Genomic DNA, 16,704 nt, shown 5'->3' on the forward strand with positions numbered 1-16,704 from the left:
GTTAGCAGGGACTTTTTCCTCTGGCCACTTTTCCTTCTGGACTATAAAGTGTCTTGGAGGAAATACTGTACTAAATAGGCTTTAATGAAGGGGGGCAATGTTATAGACCTTTTAAACGGGAGATTTTACTTTTTTTTTAATTTATAGAATTAGGAATGCTTAAAAATGGTGTCCATAGCAATAGAAATCTAGTGCACAGATAACCTCTTTTCCCCAGGAAGGATGGCTCTCTAGTTAAAGACGTAATTGCATATAATTTACTTCTTTGCAAAAGAACAAACTTCAATGAGTCACAAAGGTAATCTTTGCTCTCAAAACTGAGTGCTTATAAATGGAAACGCTAAATATTATACTGTGAAGCAGGGATTCTCATTGAGAATTAGATTCCTTAAGACAAGAGTTAAGGAGATAATCTCCTTCCTCAGAGTTTATTAGCATCTCCATATTTTCATGCTTGCTGAGGATGCTCCTGAAGAAATCTTGAAGTATGTTCATAATCAAGGTTGAATCAGAAATAAACATGGGTAGGGGAGGTTGTAGAAATCAGAATGTGGAAAGGAATGGGGGCATGGCTATAGAAAAACATATTATGTGGAAAGGAATCTGGCACAATGAGTCAAACTCCATCAGTGGCTGAAAATGCAGACATTCTGAGGTTTGGTAGTGGCTGGTATTTGCATGAAATATCCTGGAAGCAAGTTTGTATATGTCCCAGATAGTAAATATGAGCAAGGTCATCTAGCAAAGAGTTCACGGGACCTGGCTTTGGGCATAGACAGAACCAGGATTTAATCTCAGTTTGTACACTTGCTGAGTGTATAACATACGCAAAGAGTCCAGCTTCCCTTTGCCTCAGTTTCTTTGTCTGTAAAATGGGGTAATAGCTACATTTCATAGGATTGTGTTGATGATAAAGGGATTTGAGATAACAAAGTATTTACTGACACAAAAACATACTATCTTTTTTTACTGTCCTTCTTTGAAAGAGTGGTGCAGGATTTTCAAAGCTATATCAACCCTGTCATACATCAGAGGACCCAAGCAACCCTGCTATGAGATACTACCCCACTCCAGCTCAACTGAATATAAAGCTAAGGAGGAAAAATATGTTCACTTCACAAATGCCATGAACATTAAGAACAGGGTGGCCTGGGCAATGTGGCAGGAGGCTATACATGGGGCTAGAGAACCCTGTGCTGTTGACCAGAGTCACAGATTCAGCCTTCAAGCATAAGTGTGGCTTGACTGAAGGATTTCCGAAAATAATTACAAGGATTTTTTTCAAAGGCCACAAAATTTCTACTCAAGCAGGTAGGGACTTGGGGTTAATGACTTTTAGGAATTGACGTTAATGTTACTGCATCGGTATTCTCAGACTGATGAAGTCACAAGTGTAGGAAACTAACAGATTTAGGCACATCAAATTTTCAAATCAAAACACGTTTTCTTGATGTTACTGCCTTGTCATCTTGACCATTCAATGGCATGTTTTAATGCATGCCAAAATCATTAGCATCGTCATAGACGTGAGACATGGCCATTGTTAAATACAGAAAAACTGAGTTACGTTGTTCACCAGGAAAAACGTTTTTTTGCCTGAGTTAACAGGAAGTGCTGCCGACTTCTCTGGCTTCTAAGGCACTGATGAGCTTTTGTTATTTGTAAAAACATTTTTAACTTTGTCCCTTTATTTTATATAATTACCAGGTGTGAGTGTGAAGATGAAAAGGGAAAGAATGGTAAGGAGAAAATTGAAGTTCTCAAGTCTTTAAAATGCAAATATATTTTTAAAAAATACAGAGGAAATAATTGGTGTTTGTTAGTTCACTCTCTGGTTTTCTGACCTGGACTTTTTTTAGAGTAAGCCTTTCTTCTCCCCCCCCCCGCCCAATGTTCTTTAAAACAGTTGAATTTAACAACAATCTTGAAAGCTAGTCATTAATTCTGTAATTTTAGATATAAAAAAAATGCTCTGGACTAATATAAATTGGTATCCAAAAGCATATTAGACCCTCCTGTGAGAATTCTTTAAAGCCTTTCCAAATCTGCTTTTCATATAAAAACTAATGGTTTAAGACCTTATAATAAACAATCAGCTTATGACCTGATGCTCTTAGGATACTTATTTGTAACCCAAAGGTAAAGTCTATGCGTAAAAGCTGACAAATTCAGCTGAGAGAACCTAATTCTAAACTCACTCAAGAGATAAATGCTAACCAAACATTTTATTTGGGGAATAGGGATTTATTCCTCACAGCGCTGAATCTCTGTGTTTGTGTGTCTGTGTGTATATGTCATGTATTGCCATGTGTGTGGTATATGCTATTCTATACAGGCAAAGGTGATATTTCCTGACTCACTAGTTACATGCTATAGCTTGTCTTCCTGGGATTGACAGTAGATGTACACTGATTTATTCATGCATTGATCTCCATCATGCATTTTCAAGATGGCTGGTTGAGGGGTATATTTTTACCAATAAGAGCCAAAATTTGGAAATGAGGGCAAAAACACACTTAAATTCAGGGTAGGCTTTTGTTCTAAAAATTACTGATAAAAATTTATTTGCTGAGGCTTGCTCCCTGACATTTATTTTTCCTACCATGTATAAACATAGTTTGATAAGCTAAGAGAGAACATTCCCCCTAAATAAAAGCCCTAGTAAGTCACAACCTCTTTTCCAGCCATTTCTCCCTTTCTCCACACTTTGATTAGCTATATGTCCAGATTTAGCGACAGCATATGTCCCCACCTAAGAATAATGTCATCCACAAATGATTACTTCATCGCACTTTGTTTTACATTTTTAACAGGCTTTGAGACACAGAAGTGAATACAATATGATAAAAATATAATACCTTGAGCTGGGGAGTTCAGAGTGTACAGCAGATGTTTAAGAGATTTATGGAGCGTTCTGAAACCTTCATTAGTTGTGACGCGTGGGTAAACCTTCTGCACAACCAGCAGCACACTAATGAGTCGAAAAACAATGAAACAGTTTGCATTTCCAGGTTTGCAGAGAGAAACAAAAGGTTATTCAAGGAGAAAATGTCTATGATACAGAAAATTATTCTTATAACATAAAGAACAAGGTGCTGCTATTGTTGTTTAATTACTTGTTTGTCCGTTCATGCACAAAATCCCAACAAAACGCCCCAGAACCAGACAGAGCACTTCACGTTTCCAGGATGCTAAAACCTTGGGATTCAAAGGACTTAAAGTAAGGGAGTAGAGTTCACATCAGTTGTTTCTGTTAAGTCTTAAAAATAAGTGGTTAGAAACAGCAACTTCCAATAAAAGGATACCACTCTTTTTCTTTTTTAATTAAAGCGAAAAGTTAAATATTGGAAATTATTTTCATTAAAAGTCAAGCCCATATAAAGGACTCAGTTACAGGAATAATTACTGTTTAAGCATTTGATAAATATTTGTCTTTTGCTAAATAAATGGTACTGTTTTTGAAACAAACAAACAAAAATGGAGCTAACCTTAAATTCTATCCTCTAAGTGGCCCACTTTTGAGGCACTTAGCTCAAAATTAATACCCAGCCTAACTGGCACTGTCTTCCTAGGATTATTTTGTTACCAATAAGAAGGGCAGTCTGCATTGGAGATGGACAATCAGCAAATTCACTTATGCTTGAGTTCACTCCATATTTCGAAAAAGCAATTAGTTACCTAAGAAATGTAATCCCCTTTTTGTTATTAGTACATTTAAAAAATGCTGGCATTGTACATATATTCCTGAATTTCACAAAGACTGTGTTTTATGCCAATGCTCAAGGCTGAGGCAATGCTTCAATTTACATTAGTAACTAGAACAAAAGGCTTTGTTAACAATTTGCATTGTAATCATAAATATAGTACAAATTAGCTAATAGTTTTTTCCCATGTATCTTAGCCAACTGAAGGCTCACTCTAGCAATAGATATAGTATGTGCATATACGTTCACGGTAGTCTATAATATTTCTGGAATTTTTAATATTTAGATTAAGATTATTCTAATTTTACCTTTCTAGGAATGAGTGAAAGCTATATTTAGAGTGCTAAATTTTGGGTTTCCTCTAGTTTCCAGTATATACATATAGATAAGGGTGTATGTGTATACATATTACATATATATGTATACATATATATGTATACACACACACACATAATTTTATTTAGTTCTCTAATAATTCCATGAAGTCAATTTTATTTACATGTTTTGCTGATGGAAAAACTAAAGTTCAAAAAGTTAAATAACTTACACAATTTTACCGAGTTAATAATAAGTAGAGCTTGTTTGTGTTCTTTCCACTCCACGCCTTGCCTCTGGCACAGAAACTTTGCCCCAACATGGCAGGGGAGGAGGAGGGCAGAGCATTTCTGCACATAGCCCACAGGCATTGTTAACTTGTTATGCCAGCTGTGTGTTTGGCCATAGAGATGGCTGTCTTATTTTCATCTCTGCTCTCTATACATAACAGTTGATACCTCAGACATTTTTATATTTGCCCCCGAGAATTTCCTGGTTCTCAGACTTTAGTTTGTATCTGACCCCTGATGTTCATGGTAACCATTTAAATAGACTCTGCCAGCCTTCTCCCAACTTGGTTCTTGGACTGACTTCCTTGATCTGCCGTCCTAAAGTAACACCTTCAAAGACTAAATACTTGGCAATTTCATTAAAACTGTCAGCACTATTGTTATGAATATCATTAATAAAATGTCAGTAGATTTTATTTCCTGCTGTTCATCATATAAAAAAGGAAGTCACCCAAAACAAGTGGCCTCTTAAATAAAAATAAGTTAAAACATAGTTTTTCTGATTTATATCTCAACATAGCTTCTTCCTCATAAATGGTGAAAATCATGAATATATTTTCATATACACTTCTTGATGTTTTGCGATTGCTCACTTTCGCTATTTTTATCATAACCCTAACATTTTATAATATGGTTTTGGTCATTTTGTTATATACCAACTTGCAACTTAAAAAAAGTTGCTGCAAGAAGTGATGAAAATGTGTATGGCATTCATAGACTAAGATAAGTCAATGAGACCATAATTTAGTGATAACATATAGTCATTTGTAAGAAAATTATGACTTTTAATGACACTGTCAGTTTAATAACAATAGTAAAGAAGAATTAACTTTTAAAAATGTTTAAAAAATGGCTTCCTAACAGAAGTATAAAGCAAGCCATATATTCAATTTTAAATTTTTTAGTAGTCACATTAAAAAGGAAATTAATTTTAATAACATTTTATTTCACCCAATACATCTGAAAAATATTATTTAAGCAGCTAAACAACATAAAAAATTATTAATGAAACATTTTAAGTCTTTTGGTGTACTACATCTCCAAAATTCACCACGTATTTCACACTTATGGAGCATCTCAATTCAGATGCTAAGTTTTCATTTAAGAATAATTCATCTGCATTTAGATTTCATTATATTTACAAGTGAAAAAGTAAGTTCACATACCCATGTCGTTCTAAACATATTAAAAGTTTTACCATTTACTAAATCAAGTGTCACTGTTTAAATTTTAAATTAATTAAAGGTAAATAAAGTTAAAAATATGATTCCTTAAGTCAAAAACCACATATGGCTAAGGACTACTATATTAGAAAGAACAAGTATTATAAATTAGCAATAAAAGTAAATTAAAAAATAAATATAAGTTGAACACTTAAAAAAGAGTTGTTCTGATTGGTTAAAAGTCAAATGTCATCTGCATTATAAATAATTTGAAGCTATTTCTTTCAGCTATTTCTATTTTCTTCTTTATTATTACGTAGGCTGGTTTACAACATTTGTAATCATTACCTTACGGCCTACTCTATTGCCTGATGCTATAATATGCAATCATTATATTTTAAATTTTAAGAGAATTAAAAAAGCCACAGTGCAATGTCCTTCCTATGTAATTTACCAAAATAATGCCTAAAGTATTTTTTTTTTATTTCTTCTTGACCCTAAAGTACTTTCTGGGTTTTCTACCTTCTCCTGAATATTGTTTTGGGGGACTTCTGTTTTTTATTTGTTGTTTTAACCAAATTTCATTGAGGTACAATTCACATACACAATGATGCACTGATTTTAGGTTACAGTTCAGTAAATTCTGACAAATGTATATACTCATGTGGCCACCATGCTAATAAGATACAAAGTATTTAGATAACCCCCTCAAATTTCCTCATGCTCCCAAGAGTTGCTCCAGGGTGCGCTGATTTAATTTCTAACACTATAAATTAATTTTGTCAATTTGAGAACTTCACATAAATAAAATAATACAATATTTTACACATCCAGTATGTGTGTGGGATTTTTGTTTTGTTTTGTTTTGTTTTGTTTTGTTTTGTTTTGTTTTGTTTTGTTTTGTCTTGGTCTGGATTCTTTTGCCAGCAGAATATTCATAAGATTTATTCATCTTGTTGTGTGGTTCAGTAATCTGTTTATTTTTCTTGTTGAGTAGAATTCCAATGTATGAAAAAACTACAATTATTTGCCATTCTGTTTATGGATATTTGTTTTTCTCCCCAATTTTTAGCTATTATGAATAAATCTGCTATAAACATTAACATACAAGTCTTCACGTGGACATGTTTTCATTTTCTTGGGTAAATACCCAAGAGTAGAATGCTATCTCATATGGATCTATTAACTTCATTAGAAGCTGTCACACTGATTTCCAAAATGATTGTATCACTTTACACTGTCACTTGCAATGTATGTAAGTTGGATTTGCTCTATACTCTTGCCAGTAACTGGGGTTGTCCATCTTTTTAAATTTTACCCACTTTAGTGAATGTGTAGTGATATCTTACTGTATATGCTTATTATTTGGAATCTTTTCATTGCTATATTACACAATTCAAACGATCCCTCTTCTCCTTTGATTTATCTGTTTGTTTTCTAAGACAGAATATAAATAGGAGGAAGAGGATCGAGTGTCAAAATTCTGGGTGAGTGACAATGTCCCTAAGTGCTAAAATGAGAGCCAATCTAGAGATTCAAACTTCAGACTTCCTAGTATCTTGCTCCTGTTTTAGTTAAAACATGCTATTGTTGAAAGAGTACAGGACTGAGATTCAGATTCCTTGAGTTCAGGTCCTGCCTTTGCACTAATTGCCGAACCTTGGGGAAGTCATTTGATGTTCATGAGGGTTTGTTTCCTCTTCTATAAAATGGGGATATCTGTTGTCTAAATCTCAAAGCACTACTGTGAGGATTAAATGAGATTAATGTGCCAACATAATGACTTATTATAAGGTCTTTGAACAAACATAAACTCTTGGAAGTTTTCCAAAGAAGATGAGAATACTCTCGTCTGGTGCTTCAGACATTAGAGATGGAATGTACTCTTAATAACATATGAGAGAGGCAGCCTGGGTTCTGGAATTAGAAAACCCAGATTTAAACCTTCCTAGCTGCGTGATCGTCAAATATTTAAATTTTATGACCCTCTGTTACCTTATTTATAAAATAAATAATAATTTAGTTGTAGGATTTAATGTAATATATATACACATATATATACATATATACATATATACATATATACACATATATATATATATATACATATATATACATATATATGTATATATATGTATATATAAAGGGCCTAGTAAAATGTCTGGTTTGTAATCAGCACTCAATAACTGATAGCTGTTGATTAAGTTGTTGATCTTTTTTTTTTCTTTTTAACTATGACCTAGGGCCTGATTTTATTTTATTTTATTTTACTTTACTTTACTTTTATTTTATTTTATTTTATTTTAGGAATACTGGTGAATAGTGTCTTTTTCCAGGACCCATCAGCTCCAAGTCAAGTCGTTGTTTTCAATCTAGTTGGGGAGAGTGCAGCTCATTGGCCCATGTGGGACTTGAACTAGTGACCTTGGTGTTATGAGCACTGCGATCTAACCAACTGAGCCAACCGGCAACAGTTGTTGCGCTCTAACCAACTGAGCCAACCGGCAAAAGATCAAGTTGTTGATCTTTTAATGCACATTTTCAAATTAACTAGACAGGGCAGTCAAAATCTAAGTGCCAGACTATTAAACTCTAAATGCTGGCAATACTCTGATCTCTTTTATGAGGAAAGCAGCCTTTAAAGGGGTTTCTTCTATAAAACTTTTCAAATATTTTTGTCATCTATGTCAAATGAAGCCATCCCAAAATGCAGGCTTAGAAAGATCATTTTATAGGCTGGCTGCACATGAGGGATGTCAACACCCTTGAGGTGGCTTGTTTCAAAACTCTAACCAACAGTGCTGTTTTACATTGGATGCTATCAATAAAAACCCAATGAGGTAGTTTATTCTTGGGCAATTTCAATGCTAGATACACAGAGCTCTTGTCTCTGAATGAGCCTGAGCCAAGGTTCCAATCTACCGTTGGTCCTGCTATGTACCTCTTTCTCAAAAGCTCGGGATACCAACTAACAATCTCGTTGTTAAGATTAGTAACCCTCCTCACTTTCTCATGTATGTTTTGATAACCCTGATGACCGCAGTGTGTGTTTCTTCTTTGCTTAACTAATATCCTTACCTTCATTGCTAAAATCTGCAGTAAGGTGCCAAAGGATTATTTGGTCTGTGTTTAAATTACCTACCTACCCGTGACCCTCACAGGTAACATTTAAAGAAAAAAAAAGGACATTTTTGTGTGAATAGGTACATCTCACTTAATTCTTACATTTTCTTACCTGTTCGCATTTCGAAGAACATCAAATACGTTGCTTAGTGTTGTGTCATTCTGAAACACATTTGGAAAACTAGAGAGAAGCTGCCACACAGCTGTTTGCTCTTGCACTTGTGAGAAGAAGGACAGTACTTTCACCATTTCCTGAAATACTGTCCTCTGGTTATTGGGATCCCTCGATATCTTAAAATAATAAAACCACAAATAGGACAAAATGAAACTTCAACACGTCATCACATGGCTTATTGACTTTGAAAGCATTGAAATTCTAGATTTTCGCATAAATAATTCTTTTGGGTTTTCATTCAGTTTGAAGTCATCTTTTACTTGGGAGAAAAAAACACACATATCTAATGTTCTTAAACATAATTGCATATTTTTCCTATACCTACAGAAATTGGCATATTTAAAGTTTGAGTCACAGAGCTGTAGTTAATACAAAATATTTAAAATTGTATTTTGGGAAATTACAATGAACTTCTTAAAATAAAATTAGCTTCTGAGTAATATTTTTGTTTTTCCCTAGGACCTGGTTTGGGAGATTTTCTCATATTAAAATATTGACACTCACCTGAGAAAACTGGTTTGTTAGTTCTTGGAGAGAAGATTCTAAAAGGGTCATGTTGGACAGGCAAAATTTATTAAAAATGTTTTTCTCTAGAATGGTCCAAGAGAAGGCGTAATCAGCAATATACCCTGGATAGCTCTCACACAGTTCTCTTCGTATATCTTCCGTAGTTGAATTTTGCTTTAACAGCTAAAATTGTGTGTGAGAAGAGTGGGATAATAATGTTAGCAAATATAGATATTAAAGTATTCAAGTCTTCAAGTAAACTGACCTATCTTCACAATAGTCATTTTAAGGTCCTGCATTATAGCAATTACGAAAATAACACTAAAAAACACTGGGTTTACCCATGAAAAGTCATTGAGAGAGTGTGTGAATGTAGTCATTCTTGTCATTGTTATGATTGAAATGATTTTCATATGATTTGCTTAACTGCACTCATTTCCTCTGTGGCCAAATAACACAAATGCACCAGATCTTTTCTGACACAAATCTTCAGACTTAAAAATCTTGGTTTTTCCTGGGCATTTATCAGCAGAGACTCAGGTGTCTCATGCGAAATTGGCCATGATCTTTGGAGGATTTCCAGAAAGTAGGAGCTTAAGAATCTATTCTCAAGACCAACAGTGTTCATTTAGAGAAGTGGACACACATAGATTATGTTTCATTTGTAAAGCAATTATTTCATTTAAGAGTTATGCACAATGTGATATATAGATGATGTATTACAGAATTGTACACCTGAGATCTATGTAACTTTACTAACAATTGTCACCCCAATAAACTTTAATTAAAAAAAAAGAGTTATACATATGAAGAAAAAAGGAAAACATATATGAAAATATATAAAGATATGTAATTACCAAAAGCAAATGGAAAGCATTTTTATCATGGAATCATTATAAGTCCCCCATGTATTTCTTTTTTTTTCCCCCCCATGTATTTCATAGTACAGACCAATCACAGATACAGAACTATTTTCAGCTATAATATTGAGCACATTCACCATTATGAATGTGTTTAGATAACTACAGAGCCAATTATATTTAGTAGTAATAGTGAATGGGTCCTTCTTAATAATTAATTCTTGTAGCCCTGGGAAATGGTGGCCAACTAACTTCATCCTCCCCTTAAGTTTACATCACAAAATCTACACTCTGCTTTCCAGTGACCCAGCTTCTAAAGGTAATGGGGGAAAAAACTGGATACACTTATTCTAGGATGTACTGTAAGTGCCCGGTTTTCCAGTCATTCATCCATATCTCCTCCCTAACGCTGCACATAAACTCACCCCAAAATGATTTCTCCACTTATTCTTGCAAGAGTTGCAGAAAGCAGTAAAGAGAAAGAAAGAGGAATCAGAGAGATTGCTGACATGGGCATCAATATGTCATCCTAATTTTTACATCCCTTCCCTGCTCCAATTACTCTAAAAATATATATCTATACATAGAAAATTCCTTTCTGACTTATCTCCACTGGATATATGACTCTGCGCTGCCTCACGAAATTCTGTAATTTTATTCCATATGAGAAAGAGACCTTGGGAATTTCAACAAAAGAAATGGAGTTTTTTGTGAATAGCATTGCTCTTCTAGATATTAAACAATTTAACTGATCCAATGCAAGACTTTTACTTCTAGGAACCAGTATGGAAAAAATAATAGAATAACTTTCCCTAGTTTACACAGTAGTCTGATTTGGGATGGCTTTAAATTGGGATTAACTGGGCACATTGAGGGCTTTCCAGGCCAGACAGCGTGCTTTACATATCTCAAGTATTATTTATTATTGAAACTAGAGGTCTAGACTGGGCTAAATGGAAAAGTCTTATATTTCAATCAGCACTGGCAGAATTGCTTTGGTGGGTATGGTGCCTTTTCCTGGCATCCACTTTTGTGTTGTCCTTTGCCTTATTAACATAGACCTGTTTATTGAGATGCCTGAGTTACACAGAGTGTTAACTCAAGGGTAACTAACAGAGACACATTGAGCTGCAGTGGTTACGTTCACTGGAATATGAATAAAAGTCAGAGATATGTCCCCATGAGTCAGAAAGCAGAAACATCTACTACGTAAGATATGGATGTATTATTTAAGATGCTTGTGTGTAAGTAAGAGAGAGAGATTTGTCTATTGCAAAATGTTTAACATGACCTCTTCTTAATTTCTGAAGAGCATGTAAAGCAGGGCTCAAATGCCTATAGGGGCCAGCCAAATAACTTAAATGTATGAAACTGGATGGATGAAAGACAGTGGGGATTATAGTTAATAGAAGAGTACCTATTCTGCCTAAAGGCCTTAAAATTCCATTTCTTAAAATCCCTACACACACACACACACACACACACACACACACACACACACGCACACACATTTAGTTCACAGGCTGCCAGTTTACACCTTTGACAGAAATTATGTGTATTATCTTGCAATCTGGAATCTTAAAGAAAATGACTAGTAGACAGAGGGAGATCCATAGATAAGCTCTCTAAATTCTGCGAAGGAAAAGGATTTTACTACTTTAGAGAGATGTTTTCCATTGCTCTAATTTTTCCAAAGGTGTTATCAGTATGAATGAGGCAGCCAGCTTAATGAGTGCTATACCTTCATTTGCTTTCATATAGCTTTTTTCCCTTCCCTGCTTCAGAAAATAAAAAGATCACATATATACCACCCCATTTCTTACTGAAGGAAAATCTCAAGTTTAGTTAAGGAACTTAACAGGAAAGTAAATAAATATCTAAGATCTTAAAGAATTCAGAATGTCTCAGAATTAAGCTGGCTTTGTTTGTTTGTTTGTTTGTTTGTTTTTAATTGAAGAGCTCCTAAGAAAAGATTCTTCTTGAGATATTTCTCCAAATGGGAAAGATGGCCCAAATCTCTTCCTATTTAGACCATTCCTCTACTAACTTAAGAGGCGTTCGTTCAACTGCTCTATACTATCAGTTCACTAGAAAATTGAGTAACATTACCTTTTCCAAATCAAGGATCCTGGCAAGGACTTGACTACCATTGAAAGAATCTGTTCCAGTACTTTCCAAATCAGAACTTGGACTGGGGAGTACAGTGGCTGTAGTAGAAGAAAGAACAGATTAGATTCTACACACACACATGCACGCATGCACACACACACACACACACAAATATAAAGGGACAGGTTCACATAAGAATCCAGAAATATCATTGCACCCTCATATACCCCACAGCAAGAATGTGCTCAAATATGCATCTTCCACGAAAGTTTTATATACTGGCAAAATGGCAAATTCCATGCTTTTTCTTTTCCCATAAAATTGTGATGGTTTTGGTTGTTTTCCAATCATTTCAGATGTGATTTGCTTTCCTTCCAGTTTATGTCGTTAAACTTCATCACCAATATTATTGCCTAATAAACTGAATCATTTCTGTGCAGGCCTAGAGGATGTGAGGTGTCTCCACTAGCTCCACAGATCCATCATACCCAACATCTGTTCAAAGGATCTGCCAATGCACATCTGGCAGTAATGCTTTTCTTTTTAATTATTCAATTGGGAGGCTGAAATCTGCTTAGGATCATAAATTCTCTTCTCCCCAAAGTGGCTTCTGAATGATATTTCAGATCAAATAAATGGGATAAAGCAATTAGTCCAGACTATAGTATACTTTACTTAAGTAGTTCCCAAAGTGGCTTCATCTAGTACTCTGTGTGGTGTGGCACAGACCCCCAGGTCAGGGACATCGGTGAGAAGAGTATGTTCAGATCAATAGCATGGACGCTCACTAAGCCAGTATGTTATCTTTTATACATTTTTGACAAAAAATACTTTGTTATCTTCACAGTAAAGAATCTTAATATTCAAAGATATGGTAACTTATCACCATTAGGGCCTAGGCTTGATTATAGGGCCTGCGGGGCTGAAGAATTTACCAACTATGGTGAGCACGCAGTGCAATATGCAGATGATGTATTATAGAACTATACACTTGAAACTTATACAGTGTCATTAACCAACATCACCCCCAAAAATTCAATTTCAAAACATTACGAATGCATTTTTCTTGACCAAGGCAATACATTTGCGAGAGGACTGGCCCGGATGAGAAACGTAATCTGTGGCTACCGAGCAAAGCAAAGCTTACTGGACTGCAACACTATGCTCTTTGCTTTAACCTACTCAGCCAAAGACCCATAGATCATTCGCCACAGAACATTAACTCCTCAGAACCACTCACCACTTTATTCCTACCACATTAACCCAGGACTTTTTTCATTTTGTCCATCAACTTGTATTGGAATTATTTAATGTCATAAAATCTTAAATATTCCATGGCATTTTTAAAGGTACTTCTTTTTTTCCGGAGTACAGTCCTATTCCAACATACAGGAATCTTTGTTTTGTTCACTAATATACCCCCAGGACTTAGGACAGGGCCTACATGATAGCAGGCACCCAGTAAAAACTGTCAAATGAATGTATAACAGTCCTGCTATTCAAGAGTTTGTTCTCAGTGGGTGGCTTCGATGAGTGTTTCTCAGGATGGTCTGCATCAAAATCACTTGGCATAAGGCTCAGGAAGCCCTGCCAGAGAGTTTTCTGCCCTAAAGTTTGAGGGCCACTGCCCTAGCTGTGAATGGTGAAAGTACAGTCACACTAAATGACTGTGACACTGAACGTTGGGTGGGAATGGTGAGAATCTAGCTGAGAGAGTCCCAGCGTGGCAGTGGTTGCAATACCAGGTCTGCTGGATGACTACAGACGGGGCACTTAACCTTGCTGCGGCTCATATCCCTCATCTGTAAGATGAAACGTTTGGATAAATCTCTGCGATTCCAGCCAATAATTTTTATTCCTGGGCTTTCTAACCATCCCAGCATCATCTAATCACAGAAAAAGAGTCCCTAGGCAATCCTGGGAAAGTATGCAATTCTCAACATCATATGATTACCAACTAAGCTTTTGCTCCCAGAGAGTATTTCAGGAAGAACTTAATTTCCAATTATTCTTGAGAACTTTGTGTAATTGCACTGCCACACTTAGGCAGCCATAATAAACATTTAGATCTCTTAGGGATATTGTAGGCATTCCGCCTTCGTTTGAAAAGTTAAAAGTATAAACCCTTCTAAAGAGTGGACCTTTACCAGCTGTTCCAAAAGGCCCGTTCTAAATGCGGCAGAAGAGAATAGCATACCCGGTGATGTGTGCCTTCTTTCTGGACCTTCGGTGCTCTGGAGTGATAAATTGCTGTGCTTCTGCAGGTTGGATGACTTTCTCAGAATTGCACTGGAGAGGAAAAAGCAAGAACTCTATAACTTCACCCACATTAACTTCAGTTAGTTACAGCAATGTATTATGTGCCGAATTCCATGGCTCTCTGAGGACTTTTAAATTTTTAATCTACTTTCTAGGATTTTAATGAAAGAACTCACCTAACCATAGACCAATGGATACATAAGGTCTCCTACAAGGTTCATTTTATTCAGAGAAAATAACCTAGATGAGGTTTAGTTATTTTTACTTTAATCTTGTAGAAAGGAAATTATTTTAAAAAGACATTGAAAGTAAATATTGAAAAGTAAATATAGAAAAGTAAATATTGAAATTATAAAAAAGACATTGGAAGTAAATATTGAAAAGTAAATATTTTTTTTTCTTTTAAAAAGATGATAGATCCCAAATAGATAAGAGTCCAAGGGTGCTTGGGGAATGGAATCAAAGGTCTGCTTATTTGTCAACCTTTAAAGAAAAACAAGTTTTCTATATTAAATTATAGATGACATTTTGAAGATTGTCAAAGATGAATACTTGTAAGACAGATTCAAGGAAGAGGGAAAAGAACACACATTTATTGTATGTCTAGTCTGTTCCAGGCACTGTGGTTGATATCATTACAGGTGGCACCAAGTGTTAAAGAAATGATGATATAAGCTGAGTTTTAATTGTACTGAATGTATCAACACAATAATAATAGCATCGTGGTGACAGGGCTCCCTGTACAATGTGATCACACTAGCTTTTGGAAAAAAACATTATTGGCCATCCTCACAATTTAGTAACCCTCTTTTTAAAAATTCACTTCCCGTTTAGTTGATTATTATTAAAATGGAGATAATCTTATTTTCGTGAAAGCATGATATATCACAAATATTGCCTAAAATAAATGTATGTGTATTTCAAGAGTGAAATCAGTCCAGATGCCTGAATTGAATATTTTTCAGAATGCCTACCAGTTGGTGACTTTTGTGTAGCTGTTTAAAAAAAAAGTTTACTTAAGGTATATAAGGATGGATACAAAAAGGTAACAATAATGGAAAAATAAGCTCTGCTTACTACCGTTGGTTCAATTTGACTTCCTTTTTAGAAATGAGATCTAAATCCTGGTTCCAGGGTACTTTGTGATTTGTAATTGGAAAAAAAAATCTGTGTTTTCTTCCTTCACTGTGTTCTTTTAAGACATATGATAAGAAGAGGTAATATTTGTTTTCATTCCCTAGTGTTTTTTCAATACTTTCTATAAAATGTACTGGTTGCTTCCAAAGTTTTGCATTCTTAATGCATATCTGAATTATTCATGACCATGACTGTATTTCCCTAAACCTTTTTACATTCCTTACAATGACTATTTGGATGGGAAAGCACTCAGCTAAAAATAATAACTGACCTGAACTTTTCCCCTTCTCTCACACAGAAGTTTTAGAAAATTTGAGAAAGTCAGATTCACTTTACTTTTTCTCAACATTTTTTAAAAGTTCAGTTTGAAACACTACAAGGAAGACTGTTGAATATCAACACATTTTGAAAATACAAGGAAAAACTGCCTTCATAAAAAATTTAAGGGTTAGGGACAGCAACAAAAATCAAAGGGAAAATGACAAAGATCAAAATGAATAAAGAAAGAGCAAGAGAAAACAGAGACTGCATAATAAATGGGAGCGGAAGACAGAGAAAAAGGAGAGGAGATAGAAAACGAAGAAAGTGTGGGCTCGGAAACAAAATCTGCATCTATTCTACAGAGGACACCTTGCCCATCTTCCCACACTCAAGGAAGAGTCCTGAAACTACTCCTATTCTTTAAACACCAAAGAAAAACAAGCTCACCTCTTCCCAGCAAGCCACGGATCTGCAGTTCTGAATTTGCTGAATAGTAAAATGGCTGCTTCCAGACCAGGAGGACTGTTTTCTAATAGAACCTGTCCATGATCTGGAAGTGCACATGGTTACATGGTATCCTACAAATGAACGCCATGTACCAGGAATGGGGAGGTGGTGCATCTCCTTTTACATGGCCTTGACTGGTCTTTTTGTTGGGGTGAAAGCTCAGGATATCATGTGCTTTGATGTGCGTCTGCCTACAGATTTTCCCGTTTCATTCTGTATGTACAACGTGTAGTACAATGGCATGTGCCCACTGGCACTGCGCAACAAAACTAATGGTTTTAAACTCTTAAAATG

At 35.2% G+C, this 16,704-nt stretch overlaps 1 protein-coding gene across 1 annotated transcript in view; it reads right to left on the bottom strand.

Moving 5' to 3' along the window:
* Nucleotides 1-16,704, bottom strand: part of ABCA12 (ATP binding cassette subfamily A member 12) — a 163,866-nt gene that overhangs the window by 86,300 nt on the left and 60,862 nt on the right. Inside the window, exons 4-8 of the mRNA XM_019727083.3 lie at nt 14,444-14,535; nt 12,247-12,344; nt 9,275-9,460; nt 8,708-8,886; nt 2,859-2,971 (exon numbers count right to left, since the gene is read on the bottom strand). Coding sequence (XP_019582642.3) covers nt 2,859-2,971; nt 8,708-8,886; nt 9,275-9,460; nt 12,247-12,344; nt 14,444-14,535 — 668 coding nt within the window. The remainder of the gene's footprint in view (nt 1-2,858; nt 2,972-8,707; nt 8,887-9,274; nt 9,461-12,246; nt 12,345-14,443; nt 14,536-16,704) is intronic.

This window comes from Rhinolophus sinicus, chromosome 17 (assembly GCF_057876585.1).
Source record: "Rhinolophus sinicus isolate RSI-liver-muscle chromosome 17, RSI-T2T, whole genome shotgun sequence".
NCBI classification, from domain to species: Eukaryota; Metazoa; Chordata; class Mammalia; order Chiroptera; family Rhinolophidae; genus Rhinolophus; species Rhinolophus sinicus.